Genomic DNA, 17,550 nt, shown 5'->3' with positions numbered 1-17,550 from the left:
AAGCCACCGGGGTGGCGGTGCCACCGGGCTTGGGCCCGCCATCGCTGCTCGCAGCTATATTTGTAAATTGTCTTTCTAAATGTTTCGTTAGCATGTTGCTAATGTACTGTTAAATGTGGTTAAAGTTACCATCGTTTATTACTGTATTCACGGAGACAAGAGCCGTCGCTATTTTCATTTTTAAACATGTGCAGTCTGTATAATGCATAAACACAACTTCATTCTTTATAAATCTCTCCAACAGTGTAGCATTAGCCGTTAGCCACAGAGCATATAGCCTCAAACTCATACAGAATCAAACGTAAACATCAAAATAAATACTTTACTCACATAATTCGAAGCATGCATACAGCATGCATGACGAACATCTTGTAAAGATCCATTTGAGAATTATATTAGCTGTGTGAACTTTGTAAATGCACTGTAATATAGTCGAGAGCTTGTGTGGCAGGGAGCACGCGATTTAAAGGGGCGGTGCTGCCAAAATCAGTGTATAGTTAATGATGCCCCAAAATAGGCAGTTAAAAAATTTAAAAAATCTATGGGGTATTTTGAGCTGAAACTTCACAGACACATTCAGGAGACACCTTAGACTTACATTACATCTTGTGAAAAAGCATTCTTGGGCAACTTTAAGTGAATTGTAGGTGGTTAGTGAATAAGATGCAGGATTTTGCTCTTAAAGGGTTAGTTCACCCAAAAATGAAAATTCTGTCATCATTTACTCACCACTATGTCGTTCCAAACCCATAAGACTTCCATTCATCTTCTGAACACAAATGAAGATATTTTTAATAAAATCTGAGCAATTTCTGTCCCTCCATTGACAGCTATGCAACTACCACTTTGACCTTTCAAAAAGTTCAAAAAGAGACTAATCCATATGAGCAGTTTTGTCCTTTTTTTTTTTTAATACACTGAACAGATATAATTTAAGCTTTTATTTAAATACAAACATTCATCAACGTACACATCAGTTGTGGTAAATGGAAGCTCAAGTATGTTTGCTTGACATGTGTGTTACGTAGCACGTTTGAGCTTGAACAAGAACCAATGAGGTTTGTGTTCGTGCATCACGCAGGCTTCGTTGAGCTTCTGTTTATGTTCGCTGATCTATGTTTATATGTAAATAAAACCCTAAATTCAATCTATTCATCATATAAAGTGATCACGACTCTTCAGAAAATTTGGACTAAACCATTCAATTCATATGGATTAGTTTTACAATCTCTTTATGAACCTTCTGAAGTGTCAAAGTGGTAGTTGCGTAGCTGTCAACGAGGGAGCAGAAATCTTCATTTGTGTTCCGAAGATAAAATGACGGTAAATGATTACAGAATTTAAATTTTTGGGTGAACTATCCCTTTAAATAACATGCAAAAGTGATACAACTGTGAAGCGAATTTGCTCCATCTGTGTGCTTCCTCTCTGTCATGTCCCTTTATTTTTCATTATTAGATTTTTTTTTAAGTCATTACCTTGATGCTTGTTGTGGTGGCCGCTGAGCTTTGGGGAGAGAAAGAGTACATGTAGCCGGTTATGTCTCCTCTATACATAGTGAGTCAGTTGGGAGGTGATGGTGATGGGAGGTGGAAAGTGGGCCATCTGTGGGGAGACATCAGCAGCCCAGCACGGCAGAGAGAGAGCCAGTCACCTTGATCCACACGCCCTTGCCGGTACGCCATTACCGTGCTACCGTGGGATGTAAATGGAGGAGGAAAACATTACCTTCAAATGAGCTTTCATAGGGCCCAAATATCAATCAGACAGCCCAGGCTCCAGAGCAGACAGGAGACACTTAAAACGCAACAAAACAACTTCACTTCAATTACCACATCTCATATATTCCTCCTGTAACTGCTTTCCTTTTACCAAATGTTCGAGCTCTTTTACTTATCATTCTTCAGTTTTTTTCTGGGATTTCTTAACAGTTCTGTCAGAAAAATGGTATAAGAAATTACTGTAATGTAAATCTGCATCCATATATCGTGCCACACAGACTGAGCACATATAGTGCAATAAACCAATGTGACATTTTGGATCAGCATTATTCTGAAACCCAATAGCAATGCTCCACATAGCAAATAAAGACAAATCATCAAAATAGTATTTTCTCGATTTGCATTTCCTGAAGGAAATGCCAGTGCTTGCAAAGCAGCAAAAGAAGGTGTTCAGGTAGTCTTAGGGTTTAGGCCTCAGTTGTGTTTAAATGAAATGCTGCATTTGCCATTGTCATGATGCTTAGTATGCATCAGCACAAAAGAAGTTTTGAAAAAGTTTTTTTTTTTTTTTTTTCTATAAAATGAAATTCAATGTTGTTCAGACCCCAGCATTCTTGAAAATATCTTCTTTTGTTTTCTGCAAAAATAAAGAAAGTTACAAAGGTATAGAACATGAGAGTGAGTAAATTACAGAATTTCTATTTTTTGGTGGACTATCCCGTTAGGGTTTGGGGTTTACAAAAACTTTGCAAGTACTGTATAAAGCATGTGGTGTGAAGATTTCTTTAAAATCAACTAATTTCATTGAAATTAAGTTTGAAACAAAAGCATTTTAGTCTGTTTCATACCAGTCATAGCTGAGGCACCAGCCATCAGACATGAGAGAGGGACAGAATGCATGATGATACCGTCATGTGTTTTGGTACATGCGTGCGTGTGTAATTATGAAAATGACCCGAGCTGTCCGAGCCTGAAGATCCACAAAGGATTTCTTGATGTTAACGCTGCCATGGCAGCTGTTGTTGTAACCACTCAGAGAAAATGACTAGGCAGGAAACTTAAGTGATTTCCTTCAATTCACTGCAGACCCTTCAGAGGCTCACCTCACACATAGCTGATATCCCTTAGCCACATAACCCCAACGAATAAATCCATAAATATAATTTCATATTTGCTTGTGATATGCAGCGACTGACTCCATCCTCTTTGGCAAATGAGCTGATTTGCAAGCCCCCTGCTCTACATTTTAATCCAGAGAATCAGGCTGCTCCAATCAGACGGTGTCCTTGTGCTGTCAGTCTCAATGCTGCGCTGTCAGAGAGGAGCTGCGTCTCTCTAGATCATGGAGATCAACAAGACTCATCAGTCCTTTGGTTCAAATCATTTAAAGGCAAAATGAATTGCAATCTTATTAGTGAATATAATTCATTAAAATCATAATATTTATGGCTTTATTATTTTGTTATTATATAATCTATACATCCATATAGTTTTAATTGTATGACATTATATTTATTAAAAACTATTATAAATGTAATATTAGTTTTTGAATATTTTATATAATATTATATAATTTAATAATATATAATTACATGTAATTCATGAAACTCTAGATGGCGCAGGTTAATAGATCCTTAAAGCCCTGGGTATACTTCTTTTTTTCACGTGTGAAAACACTTTTTTAGTGTATGCGCACAGTCGAACGCACAGCCTTGGAAAGTATACTTCATTTGACCTGTACGCATACACAGGCGTTCAACGCATGCGCAGTTTTGAGCAATCTCTCGCCATGAGTTACAACCATGTAAACATCTTTGTATTTTTTAATGCTAGAGTTGTACAAATGAGAATACTTTCTAACCTCTTCGCACAATCTCTTGTCTATTGCAGTGTTTTTACACTGTTGCCGCGGGTGGTTTTTCATGTCCGCGGGTTGAATTGACTCAAAATAACGTGATATTTAATTTCTAGAATGCAAATTTTTGCCAGGGGAGCCCCTCCAAAAACGCAAATTTTACCCCCCGGAATGCGATTTTTTTCCACAGGACCCCCCTGAAATGCGATTGGGTTAGTTTTGAGAAGCAGTTGGACGGGTTATGTTGTGAAAACCTGGCAACCCTGCTCCATTGTCACTGTAGCTTGCATGCGTTCTGGTCCGTTCTGTTTATGTTGTTTTTCTTTGACTACTCTGTGAATCGCGCCCCCAGGGCATGGTTGCCACCTTGTGGATAAACTAATTACTGCAAAAAAAAATTAAATGCGCATGTGCGCGTACTCTTCTGATGACGAAATTCGCGTCACACGCACTGTAGTGTACGCTGACCCTTGCGTATGTGTAAGTGAACTGAACTCACCTGCTTGCAATCACATGATTCTCTATAGGGCACAGCTGATTGGTTCCTGCTGTATCAGTAGCCAATAAGCTGGCATGCTCAACCTTCAAATGCTTGGTTAGCATTTGCATTTTCAGAAACCCTCCACCTTCCCCAACTCCATGTTTATTATTTACTACACTACTTCCTGTGCATGTGCATTTTCTTCACCACTAGTGGCAACAAATGTAATTGCAAAAATAATTATTATTTCACAGCAGATTGAATAGTTCTTATTACTGTCTTCTTTCTTCAGGACCTGGATCGGTTGACCCACCTGTACTCTCTGACATCCAACCTAGAAGTGCTTCTGTCTCCTGGTCTCCTCCATCACAGCCCAACGGCATCATAACCCATTATAACATATACCAAAACAACCAGCTAACTGCCACTGTGCCGGGGAACAGTACCAGCCACACACTTTCTCAGCTTGCACCCTATCACCAGTACACCATACAGGTGGAGGCCTGCACAGCAGCCGGCTGTGCTCAATCTGCTGAGTCCCACACCATACGCACCCCTCCAGCACCCCCAGAGGATGTCCCAGCCCCGCAGCTTTACTCCGACACACCGACCTCAGTGCTCTTGTCCTGGGCCCCACCACGTCATGTCAACGGGGAACTGGATGGCTACACCGTGGAGAGGAGAGTCACTGACACTCAGCAAATCTCTACTGTGGCAACCTTGCAGCCCAACCAGACTCTCACTTACCTAGACAGCTCGGCCGTGCTCAGCCCCTGGAGCACTTACGAGTACCGCATTGTGGCACACACAAGGCTGGGTGGATCCAATAGCAGTGAGTGGAAGAAAGTGACCACTAGGCCTTCAAGACCTGCAGGCTTGCAGCCGCCTCATGCGCTGGTTTTGGGTCCAACGTCAGTACAGGTATATGGAGAGTTTGTTTACATTTTAATTAAGGACTACAGTGGTTGCAAAAAATAAAAAGTTACAATAATTACAATACATACAATATAATACAAAAATTGAAAATAATGCATTCAAAATGGTCATTTTTAATGCGTCAATCAAAAATATTCCAATTCAGTCAGTCAATGAATCATTCATATTTACTTAAATAATTTTACAAATATTTTACAAAAATATTATTAAAGGTGCCCTAGATTCAAAAATTGAATTTACCTTGGCATAGTTAAATAACAAGAGTTCAGTACATGGAAAAGACATACAGTGAGTCTCAAACCCCATTGTTTCCTCCTTCTTATATAAATCACATTTGTTTAAACGACCTCCAAAGAACAGGCGAATCTCAACATAACACCGACTGTTACGTAACAGTCGGGGTGTACGCCCCAATATTTGCATAATGCCAGCCCATGTTCCCAACATTATGAAAGGGATTACACAAGGGCAGCCAGTTAATGTCTGGAGCTGCACACAGCCGAATCATCAGACTAGGTAAGCAAGAACAACAGCGAAAAATGGCAGATGGAGCAATAATAACTGACATAATCCATGATAGCATTATATTTTTACTGATATTTGTAAATTGTCTTTCTAAATGTTTCGTTAGCATGTTGCTAATGTACTGTTAAATGAGGTTAAAGTTACCATTGTTTCTTACTGTATTCACGGAGACAAGAGCCGTCGCTATTTTCATTTTTTAAACACTTGCAGTCTGTATAATTCATAAACACAACTTCATTCTTTATAAATATCTCCAACAGTGTAGCATTAGCCGTTAGCCACGGAGGACAGCCTCAAATTCACTCAGAATAAAACTTTAACATCCAAATAAATACTTTACTCACATAATTCGAAGCATGCATACAGCATGCATGACGAACATCTTGTAAAGATCCATTTGAGGGTTATATTAGCTGTGTGAACTTTGTAAATGCGCTGTAATATAGTCGACAGCTCATGTGGCAGGGAGCACGCGATTTAAGGGGGCAGCGCCGAGTGTAAATCAGTGCATTGTTAATGATGCCCCAAAATAGGCAGTTAAAAAAATTAATTTAAAAAAATCTATGGGGTATTTTGAGCTGAAACTTCACAGACACATTCAGGAGACACCTTAGACTTATATTACATCTTGTGAAAAAGAATTCTTGGGCACCTTTAATTATTGCGTAACATTTAAGGTCCAATTACAAAGTTGGTTCAATTATAAGGGAACATTTCTGTGACATATTGGAACCATAATCATCAAAAGTTTTCTATTTTAAATTAATAATGTTCTTTTGAACTTTCAATTCATTAAATAACCCTAACAAGAAAAATGTATGGGGAAAAAAATGCTGGAATAAATTACTATTTACATTTCAAAATATATTTAAACATAATGCAAAAATATTTCACAATATTACTGTTTTTATTTAGAAATGTAAAGAATGCTTTTAAAGATTAAAAGAACATGTTTGGTTTGTGCCACAGTCCAAACATGCTGATGAAAGTGTGCTTTTTTTTTTGTGTGTGAAGTGCATATCAATCCTGTCCCACCCTCCTGTCGGCAGACTGTAGTGTCTTATGCCGCCTTTTCACCAATGAGGTGCAAATGAGGTCTTTGCTGTGATTGTTAGTGAGAAGCTACTGTATTTCTTCCCATTAATGCCACACCTAGAGCATCCATCATTATTCCAATGACACTCTCGTGGTATGAGAACATTGATACCCATGGTTTCCAGGTCATTCCAGAGCTGATTATAAAGGAACAGCCAATTAAGACTGTCAGAGTATTGTGGGAACCAATCGTGAACGTGCCCTTGGTCACATAGCGTTTTAAAGATTGTTCTTGTTTATTTTGTATCGGTAAGAAATGTAAAGCAAGCAAGACCTTATTAAAACATTGGCAAAGTTATTTCAAAGCAAAACGAAACCCTCAGCATAGACATCCCTGTAATGCAACAGACATGATACTCAAGAGGGCTAGGTAGCTTGCAGTCTTTTGGCTGGTTTACAAGTTGGATTTAAGGGGTGTTAATGTAACCAAACAAGCTTTGCAGCTTAGATCCTGCTGTGTGTAAATACACCCTCTCTTTCTCTCTTTCTCTCTTTGTTATTTGTTGTGTGCTAGTGCCAAGAAACATGGACAGAAATGCTTACCACTTCAAACAAAGGCGGCATTTGCATAAACTTGCTTGAATTATTCATTTTTCCCTAACCCTGGGTTTAGTGTATTGTAATACCATTATTATTTCATTAATTTGTTAACTGCTGCATTTGTGTGTAACTGGATGAGAACTGTTCTACATGTAAAAGCCAAAAAACAACTGTTCGCATTAGCATATGCTATATTGAATTCCCGTTGAGATGCTAGAAGTCTCCGAGGCGCTCATGGGCAAACTCTGTGTTAACAAGTGTTGATGATTTCATTTGGGGTCTTTTTCTTTTGCAATAACATTTTTTTTCTTCTAAAAAATAATTAAAGAGATTAATACAACTCTTTTAGCCATGAAAGACCAGATTCATTTGCTCATTTCTAAAACAATGAACTGCCATGGTGCCTACTACCTACAAAGGCAGCTAACTTCTAAGGCAGTATATTAACCATCATGGAACTGATTTAACGTTCTACATAGCAAATTGCACTCTGCACGGTTTTTGGTATTGGCTTTTTGCTACAGTTTTTTTTATAATTCCCATTCCTCTACCCTTTTGGTACAGGCTCCGTGTCAGGATCGAGCCTGTGCCAGTAGGTTTTGGATCAAAATTGTCGCTGCATCCGAAATCGAATACTTCTACTATATAGTATGTGAAAAACAGTACACTGGTATGTCATGTGACAAAAACAACATGGCAGATGTAGTACGTCCAAACTTCATTCATTCTACCCATATTTATACTATATATAATGCACTTTTTTAACAGTAAGTAAATTCAAATATAGCACCTACTCAGACAGTATGCATTTTGGGACGCACTGTTTGCGTCTTTTAACTGATGTCTAAAAGTTTTAAAAGAATACTTTTATTCAGAAAGGATGCATTTAATTGATCAAAACTGACAGTAAAGACATTTATAATGTTACAACTGATTTCTATTTCAAATAAATGCTGTACGTTTGAGCTTTTTATTCATAAATCCTGACAAAAAAAAAAAATCCTGTATCAGTTTCCACAAAAAAAAATTAATAGCACAACTGTTGTAAACGTTGATAATAGATAAAAATAAGAAATGTTTCTTGAGCAGCAAATCAGCATATTAAAGGGGACCTATAATGCCTTTTTTTTTTACAAGATGTAATATAAGTCTCTGGTGTCCCCAGAATGTGTCTGTGAAGTTTCAGCTCAAAATACCCCACAGATCATTTATAATAGCCTGTAAAATTTGCCCCTATTTGGGTGTAAGCAAAACATGCCTTTTTTGTGTGTTTCCCTTTAAATGCAAATGAGCTGCTGTTCCTGGCCTCCTTTCCAGAAGAGGGCAGAGCTTAAACAGCTCATGCTTTGGTTGCTTAACAACAACAAAGCTGGAGAATCTCACGCAGCCAAAATGACGATTGTCAGTAACGGTGTTCAACCTTGCATTGTTCAAACTGGAGTCGGACACTGATGGAGAGACTCAGGAACTTACAAATTTTAGAATGCATCTGGATGTTTCTGAATGGTTAGTGGATAAATTTATGTGGTTGCTGTGGAGTTGATTCAAGAAACAACCCCCCCCCCCCCAAAAAAAAGAAAAGCTTTTCAACGGTACTACATATGCTGCTTATCATTATTTAGGTTAGTTTCAGCTTAAAATTAGGTTGGACTAAAAGTGCTTTCTAAACCTTCCTTCACTTCTACTTACATTTTAATATCCATTATTATAACTTTTCTTTTCATAACTAATCCTAACATTGATCCAATCTACTATTTCATCTCATTTCTACCATTTCTCTCATTTCATTTCATCCCCAGACATGCACAATATGTTTAATGCGTCTGCCAAATGCTGACGCCTCCCTCGCTCCAGAGACAGCATGCTGCTGCAACAAGCACAGTTTCCTATGCAATTCCATTAGGATTTCATTATGATCTCCAGGGGCTGAGGCCTCTTTTAAATGTAATGAAAGGAATATTCTGTCTTGGGTCAAAGTCAGGGTGCCTTCGCTTCATCACATGACGTCGGTTCCACAAACTCATCGATCTAAAAGCCTGAAATGATACGTTGTGATATTGTGCTGGACTCTGGCCCTTCTCAGGAGCCTTAGACACGCTTTTGAAACCATTTTAGTTTATAACTACATGACCACCAGAACACTGTTATACTGTGATGTCAAATTCTTCAGATACTAACAGGTTCAAATGTATCCCGTGTTTTACTGCAGGTTACGTGGACCGCTCCACTCATACCCAATGGAAAAATTGAGCGGTACGAGATCCGAATGCCTGATCCACGCATCTCGCACACCAATACGTCTGTACTCAACCGTACTGTCACCAGCCTTCTGCCCTACACTAACTACAGCATCACCATCCTCGCCTGCTCAGGAGGTGGAGGCCATGCCGGAGGATGCACTGAAAGCCTTCCAATGCTGGTTACTACATTACCCACAATCCCACAAGGCCTGTCATCCCTGTCGGTGATAGCCATCAGTGAATCTTTCCTGGCTGTTTCATGGCAACTTCCATCAAGGCCGAACGGCCCCAACATAAGGTAACCGATTAATGTTTAATTGTTGTACTACATCTTAGTTTCTTGACACAAATTTAGGTAGTGTTAAAACCATGACAATTATAATTTACTACTAAATGTTTTTATATTGTTCATTCATTTATTTATAATAAAATGATTATTTATAATAGTGATTTATAATAATAATAATTAGTATTATTGTTGTTGTTCTTCTTATTATTATGTAGATATGGAAGTAAAATGTGCGTTAAAATGGATGTTTACGTTCTTCAAAGTTAAATCAATTGTAACCAAAATTGTGAGCAATTCATATGATAAAGGAATTCCTAATATCTGTTGAGAATAATCCATAAATCTCCCAATTATATGAGAACAGCAAGTGTCTCCCAATAGGTTATGAAGAGTGAAGCACAACGTAAAAGTTCTTGTTCTTTCTCGCTGTATATTTTAGTCTGTTTTTGAGCTGATTAGGTGGTAAATAAAGGTCTGTTCATGGCGGATGATTAAAATTCATGACTACTTTTCCCGCTGCTGCTCTGTTTGTTTAACTAGGCTTATAAAGCGCACATTAAGCTGAGCTCTCCTGATTACAGGCAAAATTAGCATTACTGTTGAGGGAGAGAAAGAAAGAGAGAGAGAGAAAAGACAAAAGCACAAACCCAGCGAAACAGCGGTGCGGGTGAAATGGCAGGAGAATTGTGGGAGTGGAGCGGGCTCTGATTATCTGGCTGTTTCCGCTGCCCTCAGATTTGAGCTGTTGAGACGGAAAACCCAGCAGCCCCTGGCCTCACGTCCCCCTGAAGATTTGAATCTGTGGTACAATGTTTACGCAGGAACCAAATTGTTTCATGAAGATAAAGGCCTTAGCAGGTGAGATTACTGAAATTAGCTTTAATGCAAACTTTGCTTGTGTGTACAAAACTGTTTTTGTGCACCGATGCCATCTTTTTAATGCTGTTCAAAGATACTTTGAGCAAATATTCCATAGAATTAAATTGTTTTCAGCTAATCTTTCTCTGGCACTCCTTGTGTGTACGCTGAAAGACTCCAACACACACACACACACACACACACACACACACACACGCACACACACACAAAAACAGTTGTTTCCCTTGTATCACAGGGTCTGTCATTTAGATTCATGTCTGACTTCATTTAAATGTTTTCAGTCCTTGTAAATGATTCACTTTGTGCTTGAATTTATGTAACATATGAATTTTAATGTAGCAGTATCACAACTTTTATGGTATCGCAACTACAGTATCACAACTAGATATTATAGAGCCTCACTCTTATAAATTCATATTTTCAAAATAAATCAGTATCAAATAAATTCAGCCTTGGTGAGCATAAGAGACTTCTTTCAAAAAAATCGTACTGACCCCACACTTTTGATTGGATAAATATATGTAAAATAGTTATTGTAATAATAAATGTATTATTTTTTTTATGTACAGTATACAGTATATACACACACACTCACAAAATAAAAATATAATATAATCTTGCCTTATATACCGTATATATTATAAAGGCAAGATTCCATGATAGTGACTTCAGAAAATGTCCTTGTGTGTAATGTTTTTAAATGTGCTGCAGGTACACATGGTACGAATACAAACTTCTGGTTCACAATGACGTTGGCTATGCTTCAGGAGAGGTTGCCACAGGGGTCACACTGGCTGGGCAACCCCTCACCCCCACCAACATATCCGTCCAAGTTCTCAATCATACAGCAATCCTGGTCAACTGGTCCACCCCCAGTAAGAGACTAGATTCTCTATATTATTAAACTTATCCTGGCCCTTGACCGTAAATACATTTCAGGAAAGAATATGTGTTTAGAGAACTTGGTTTTTGCGTTTGACCTTTAGTGTGTCCTGTCTTTTTCTATATTTTTTGTTCCCAGCTCTGCAAGATTTGCAGGGAAGGGTGGAGGACTACATCCTTACGGTTCTGTCCAGCCAGCACAGGCAAACTCTAACATTTGACTCCGCTGTGACCTCTGTGGTAATCTCTGACCTGCAGCCCAGCACGGTGTACAAGCTCTCCTTGACTGTATCCAACGGCCCTCACAGCATAACCAGCCCTGAGGTCAGCTGCACTACTACAGATGGAGGTGAGTATATGCCACATGGATGTTTGATACACACATCTATTTTGACTGCCAAGCCACAGGGCCCCAGATTTGTAGTATATATTTTAAAAATCTAATGTTTTGATTGATCTTTAGCATAAACCAACGCATTACATGTGTGCATACCAGTCATACTATTATTGTTTGTCCCGTTTGTCCTTTGAGTATGTGTAGAGATTCAAAGCAAGTCCTTATTGGGGAGGCCATCTTGTATTTTCAGCAGCCATTACTCCAGTCTTCAGTGTCACATGATCCTTCAAAAATCATTCTAATATGCTGAGTCGGTGCTCAATAAACATTTCCAATTATTATCAATGTTGAAAACAGTTAATATTTTTGCTTAATAATCATTTTTTACAGCATTTATTTGATAGAATTATTTTATAACATTATAAATGTCTTTACTGCCACTTTTGATCAATTTAATGCATCTTTGAAAAAATGGTACTGTACATTTCAGTAATATTTTGTATTACTAATAAAACTGACAATGATGGTGTCACAAATGTTACCTATTTAGCTCAAATCACACAAAACTATTGCGATTTTCTTTTTGGCACACCCTAGAGCAAAAAAGACAAGGTGGTGTCTTTGCTAATAAGTTTGTATGTGGGATCTTGTTTTCTGATTATAAAACTATGCAAGTAAAGTTAAAGTTTGCAAAGCATCTTAGATGATATTTAAAATCTAAGTGGTTTCAGCTAAAATATGAAGTTTACTGGACTGCAACAACCATCTTTACAGTATATGTTTAACTGGGTGGAATTTGGATTGAAGATATTGGCTAATTATGGTTTTCCTGTCAAGACTTCAAATGTTCCTGTGATTTCTGTCAGCCTGCCTCTCTCATATCACTCCAGCAGCCCCTGCTCATGGAGATAAAAAACAGAACTGATTGATTGAATATTTTCCCCTCTGTACTCTAAAGGAAAACCTCACAAGCTGCAGAAAAATTTGCCTTTTCCAAAATTTTGATATCTTGACCTCTGTGCTATGATCAATAGTCATTAAGCTGTCCTTCTCTCACACAGTTAATGTACTGATGCACTGATAGCACAGGAAACAGATGAAAGCTCAGCAAACCTCTCACATACGCATACACACACTGCGGTGTGAGTTCATTTATGCCTTACACACCAGAATCTAAACAACTGGCCTGCCGTAACATGCCTGGACTTCTCTCGCTCCCACCTATCAGTATAATTAAAAACATTAGAAGATCATTTGCTCCTAAATAAAGGTTACAGGTCATTTACCAAAGAACTTCCAGTGGTACCTTCATTATTTTACAGCCTAAAGGGCAGCTTATTAAAAGCAGTTGAACTTAAAGATCATATTATGCTGCATGATAGTGTGTATGTTAAGAGCCTGCTAATTAAAAACTGGAATGGAGGCGAGGTTGTCCATGCGAAGTCTTGCATTAATAATGCAGCAGCAGAAATTATATGGAAAGAGACGCTTCAGGAGAGCACTGATATTGGTCACATCCAAGTATGTCTCATTGCTCTTGTGGTCAGTGATAGCGAGTAACAAGGAGGCACTAGCGTTTTTCAGTAACTCGACTGTAGATCAGCTGTTTCTAAATAGTCTAGCTACTTTTCCAGTTATTTATGTCAATAATCGAGTCAATAACTCAGTGTGCTGAAAAATGATCAAATTTTACAAATGTTTCACTGATTCAAGTCCCTGCATATGATTTTTCTTTTTTTATGATGTGAAATATTCTATAGTGCTGTAAGTTGTATAGTGGTGTTCATTAGATTATTTTCAATTGCTTTATATATGTTAGGCTTTTTTTATATTTAATTTAGTGTAAACTGACCTGTTCAAACTTTATCTCTTTATTTAGATCTTTTATTGGTAGATAATTACTGCTCTGCTCTTAAAAAAAATCATTTGAGAGATTATTTGAAATATTTCTGTAGTTAGTTACTCTGTTAGTAACTTGTAGTATAACTACTTTTTTAAAAGTATGTTTTCTTTGTTTTGACTTTTTAAATTATGCTTGTTTGTAGATTGATTGATTGATTGATTGATTGATTGATTGATTGATTGATTGATTGATTGATTGATTGATTTGCTTATGATTAGTAATTGATGATACTAGTCCTGGCTTCATAGTAATTAAAATGAGCCAATAAAAAGTTTGTTCTAGTTAATTCACTAAGAACAGAGTTATTGGCCGTTCACACAGAACATGCACTAAATTGACTTTTGTCCATTGCGCTCAAGACTTTCGTGCCTTTTGCAGCATCTTGTGCATGAAAGTGTTCTAAAAACTCAAAAGTTTGAAAGAACCTTTAAAAAAGGCACCTCTAGATCTTGCAATTCCACTGCCCTGCATCTCATGTTTTTATACTCAACATGTTATTTGAGCATCATTTTGAGTGGCATGCCATCCATTAATGAATGACTGAAAGTGTTCAGTTGGCTGTTAGTTGCTGATATCAAAACATTTATCTGTCCCTCTTAAACCTTCAGTACAATCTGCTGTAAAAGTAAAAGTGCTTTACCTTAACTAGAAGATATCTCAGATGGGGTCTCTTCACTTGTTGACCTTTGTGTTAGCAGGATATCTCCTGAAGAGAGACTTTTTGAGGCTTTGAGTAAGAAGAACAGCAGTCATATTCTTTGGAGAGAATGTAAGTGTCAGGACCCCTGCTCTGTATCGAATTCATTCCCCATCCCGTCATGTCAACCAATGGCTTGTTCAAAGCCGCTGCTGAGATATTTGATCTCTCAGCTGTCATTAGCACTACACTCATGTCTTTCAGCTCTCTTTCACAAACTAACTTCACTCGCCTCAGAAAAAAAGCTTTATCAATCATTCCCTTTTTACATTCTTTCAGAAGAGCCTTACAAAGTTGTCACAATAGCTGTTTACTAGAGTCACATCAAGCTGAAAAATAGGCTCTCTGGTCTTCTTTTGTAAGTTAGTGTGATTTGTCATGGGAAAGGAAGAGCTTGCAAAAAACAGAGGGGGAAAAAAGAAAAAGAAGGCGAAAATGGTGCGAGCTGTAGAAAGAATCCCCCAGGCTGGCCCAGTTAACCCCCTCTGCCCCCGGTGCAGCACTCCAATCCCCGCGCGCTTCTCCAGGACTGATTCAATTTGCCCACAAACCATCTGCAGGAACCCCCAAAAGCAAGAGGGAAAGTGAAAAAGTGACACTCAGCTTTTTCTCATTCTGCCAGACCTCCCTGATGTATTGCTGTCAGCGTTCCCTGATGTAAATATAAAATTACATTATTTATACACGAGTGTGCTCAGGAACACACATCAAACAAACGTATGTACTACTGCATTATTATTGGTTATTGTGTGAACCAGACAACTTAGGAACATGTGTGTGTGATACACACACACACACACACACACACACACACACACACACTAACATTATATAAATGATTTCTGAAGGATAATGTGACCAAAAATAGTGGCTGCTGAAAATTCTGATTTGTATGGAAGCTTGTTTTCACCATTAAATAAAAAATAAAAAAGGTAATTGTGACTTTTTATCTCACAATTCTGACTTTTTGTCTCGAAATTGGAAGATATAAACTCACAATTGTGAGTTATAAAATCAGAATTGTGAGATATAAACTCGCAATTGCATCTTATAATGTCCATGTAACGTAAAGGGAGTCCACTGGAGGCGAGCGTTGTTGAGAACCCATGTGCAGTTTTATTACAGTGATATATCCAAAACAGAAACATATACAGGAACAAGAACAAAAACAAAGACTTGACTTGACTTGACTAGACTAGACTAGACTAGACTAGACTAGACTAGACTCTAAACACAAACGCACACCAAACAGCGGGTTACATAAAACAAAGCTAGACAAGATAAAAATGGAACATGAGGGCTATTTATACAGGGAGACTAATGACAAAACAAGGAACACCTGTGAACAATGAAGACAGAGGACCAATGGGAAGACAGAACTGAAATCACATGACAATGACAACCAATCAGAGCATGACACATGAGAAAGGGGAAGTACAAGACATGAACACATGAGGTTAATGGAATCACATGATACAAAACACATGGCAAAACAAAGCATAATTTCATAATAAACTATGAAAACAAACCAAAAACCGTGAACATGAAACAAAACCAAAACAAGATATGACATGACATGACAGTCCAGTTGTGAGGGAAAAAAGACTTAAGTTTTTTCTCAGAATTGTGACTTTATAACTCGCAATTGTTAATTCTGAGAAAAAAAGTCAGAATTGTGAGATATATAGTCAGATTAGCATGGTAAAAACGCACAGTTGCAAGAAAAAAGTCAGAATTGCAATTCAGACTTTATAACACGCAATTCTGACTTCATAACTTGCAATTGTGAGAAAAATTGATTTATTTTATTGAGTGGCGGAAACAAGCTTTCATAGATTTGCCATCACTGGAAAAACATTTAAAATATATTTAAAAAAAATGGAAAACAGCTATTTTAAAGGTACACCATGTAATTTTTTTTTGTTAAAATAGCTCCAGCTATAATGTTCTTCTGCAAGATGCATGCAATTTTGTTTATTAACTGCTAGAATGCCAAAAGTTACATAGTGTTCCTTTAAATTGTAATAATGTAAAGATAATTTTACTGTATTTTTAATCAAATAAAGAGACTTCTTTAAAAAAAAATAGAGATCCTAATATTTTGAACGTTAGTGTAATTTATTTATAATATTTTTACATATTTATGTACAGTATACTTCCTATGTGATTTCTGTGAATGGATTCCTTATACTGTAGTTTTGAACACTTTAAGCTGGGATAGGAGAAAGTATTTTAACATTTAAAAAAAATACACACATCAGCTTTAAGAAAATGCCTCAGTCTTTTTTTGTTTTGTTTTGTTTTTCCTTTCTCTCTGTCTCTCTCATGCTCTTTTTCTAAGGCAGAAAGAAAAGTGCAGCCCAAAGCCATTTCAGAGACTATTAAGGGTAGAATATGCTGTGTGTTGATGCTAGGGCTGGCATGATTTTCATCTGAAAAAAAAAGAGAGAAAAGAATGAAAAACTGCTTTTCCTTCAGGTCTTTTTCTGTAGATATTGTTAGTGTCATTGTATTACTCTTTTGGAGACTACTGCAGACTTCATGAGGACCTCAAGCTTTCCCCAAGCATCTTCTTGTGTTTGAGCAGAGGTTAAAGAGACAAATCTTGAGCTCTTCAAAAGCACTGGGGTTATGTCAATATGACCGTGTGTTTTCATGTGGGCTACAGTCCGCTGAGCTCTTCTCTGTGATTTACTGTGGCTTTCTCTCTGTGTTGCAGAACCCGAGGGGGTCTTTCCTCCAGAGGTGGTGACCCTAAATAGCACAGCAGTGAGGGTGCTATGGGCAGCTCCTCTTGTTCCAAATGGAGCAGTCACACAGTACTCTGTCTATCTGGATGGCCGCCTCTATGAGTCCACTAGCAATGGATCCGGATCACTGGAAGTGGGCGGACTCTTGCCGTTCACTGTACACAGTATTCAGGTGTGGCCTTCTGTATCTAAACACACAATTACATCATTTTTTTATGTACTGTATATTATAGACTACATTGAAAATCTAGGATCTGAAGTTTTTATAATTTAAAAATGGGTAAAAAAAAAAAATAGAGAAAAGTGACTACATAAAATAAGGATTTAAAGTTTTAAATTAATATTTATGTTTGTCACAAATTAAATTTTCCATTTTCGTGTTTTTATTTAACCTGTGCAGTGGGTCTGCTTATGCTCTGT

The 17,550-nt window shown here is 37.6% G+C and overlaps 1 protein-coding gene across 1 annotated transcript in view; it reads left to right on the top strand.

The window, feature by feature from the left end:
• The window catches only part of ush2a (Usher syndrome 2A (autosomal recessive, mild)), a 250,931-nt gene that overhangs the window by 149,470 nt on the left and 83,911 nt on the right, over window positions 1-17,550 (top strand). The window contains 6 exon segments of the mRNA XM_048191491.1: window positions 4,350-4,978; window positions 9,363-9,691; window positions 10,418-10,540; window positions 11,273-11,436; window positions 11,583-11,792; window positions 17,100-17,302. Coding sequence (XP_048047448.1) covers window positions 4,350-4,978; window positions 9,363-9,691; window positions 10,418-10,540; window positions 11,273-11,436; window positions 11,583-11,792; window positions 17,100-17,302 — 1,658 coding nt within the window.

Source organism: Megalobrama amblycephala, linkage group LG5 (genome assembly GCF_018812025.1).
Source record: "Megalobrama amblycephala isolate DHTTF-2021 linkage group LG5, ASM1881202v1, whole genome shotgun sequence".
Taxonomy (NCBI): domain Eukaryota; kingdom Metazoa; phylum Chordata; class Actinopteri; order Cypriniformes; family Xenocyprididae; genus Megalobrama; species Megalobrama amblycephala.
This window is presented reverse-complemented; position numbering and strand designations above follow the sequence as displayed.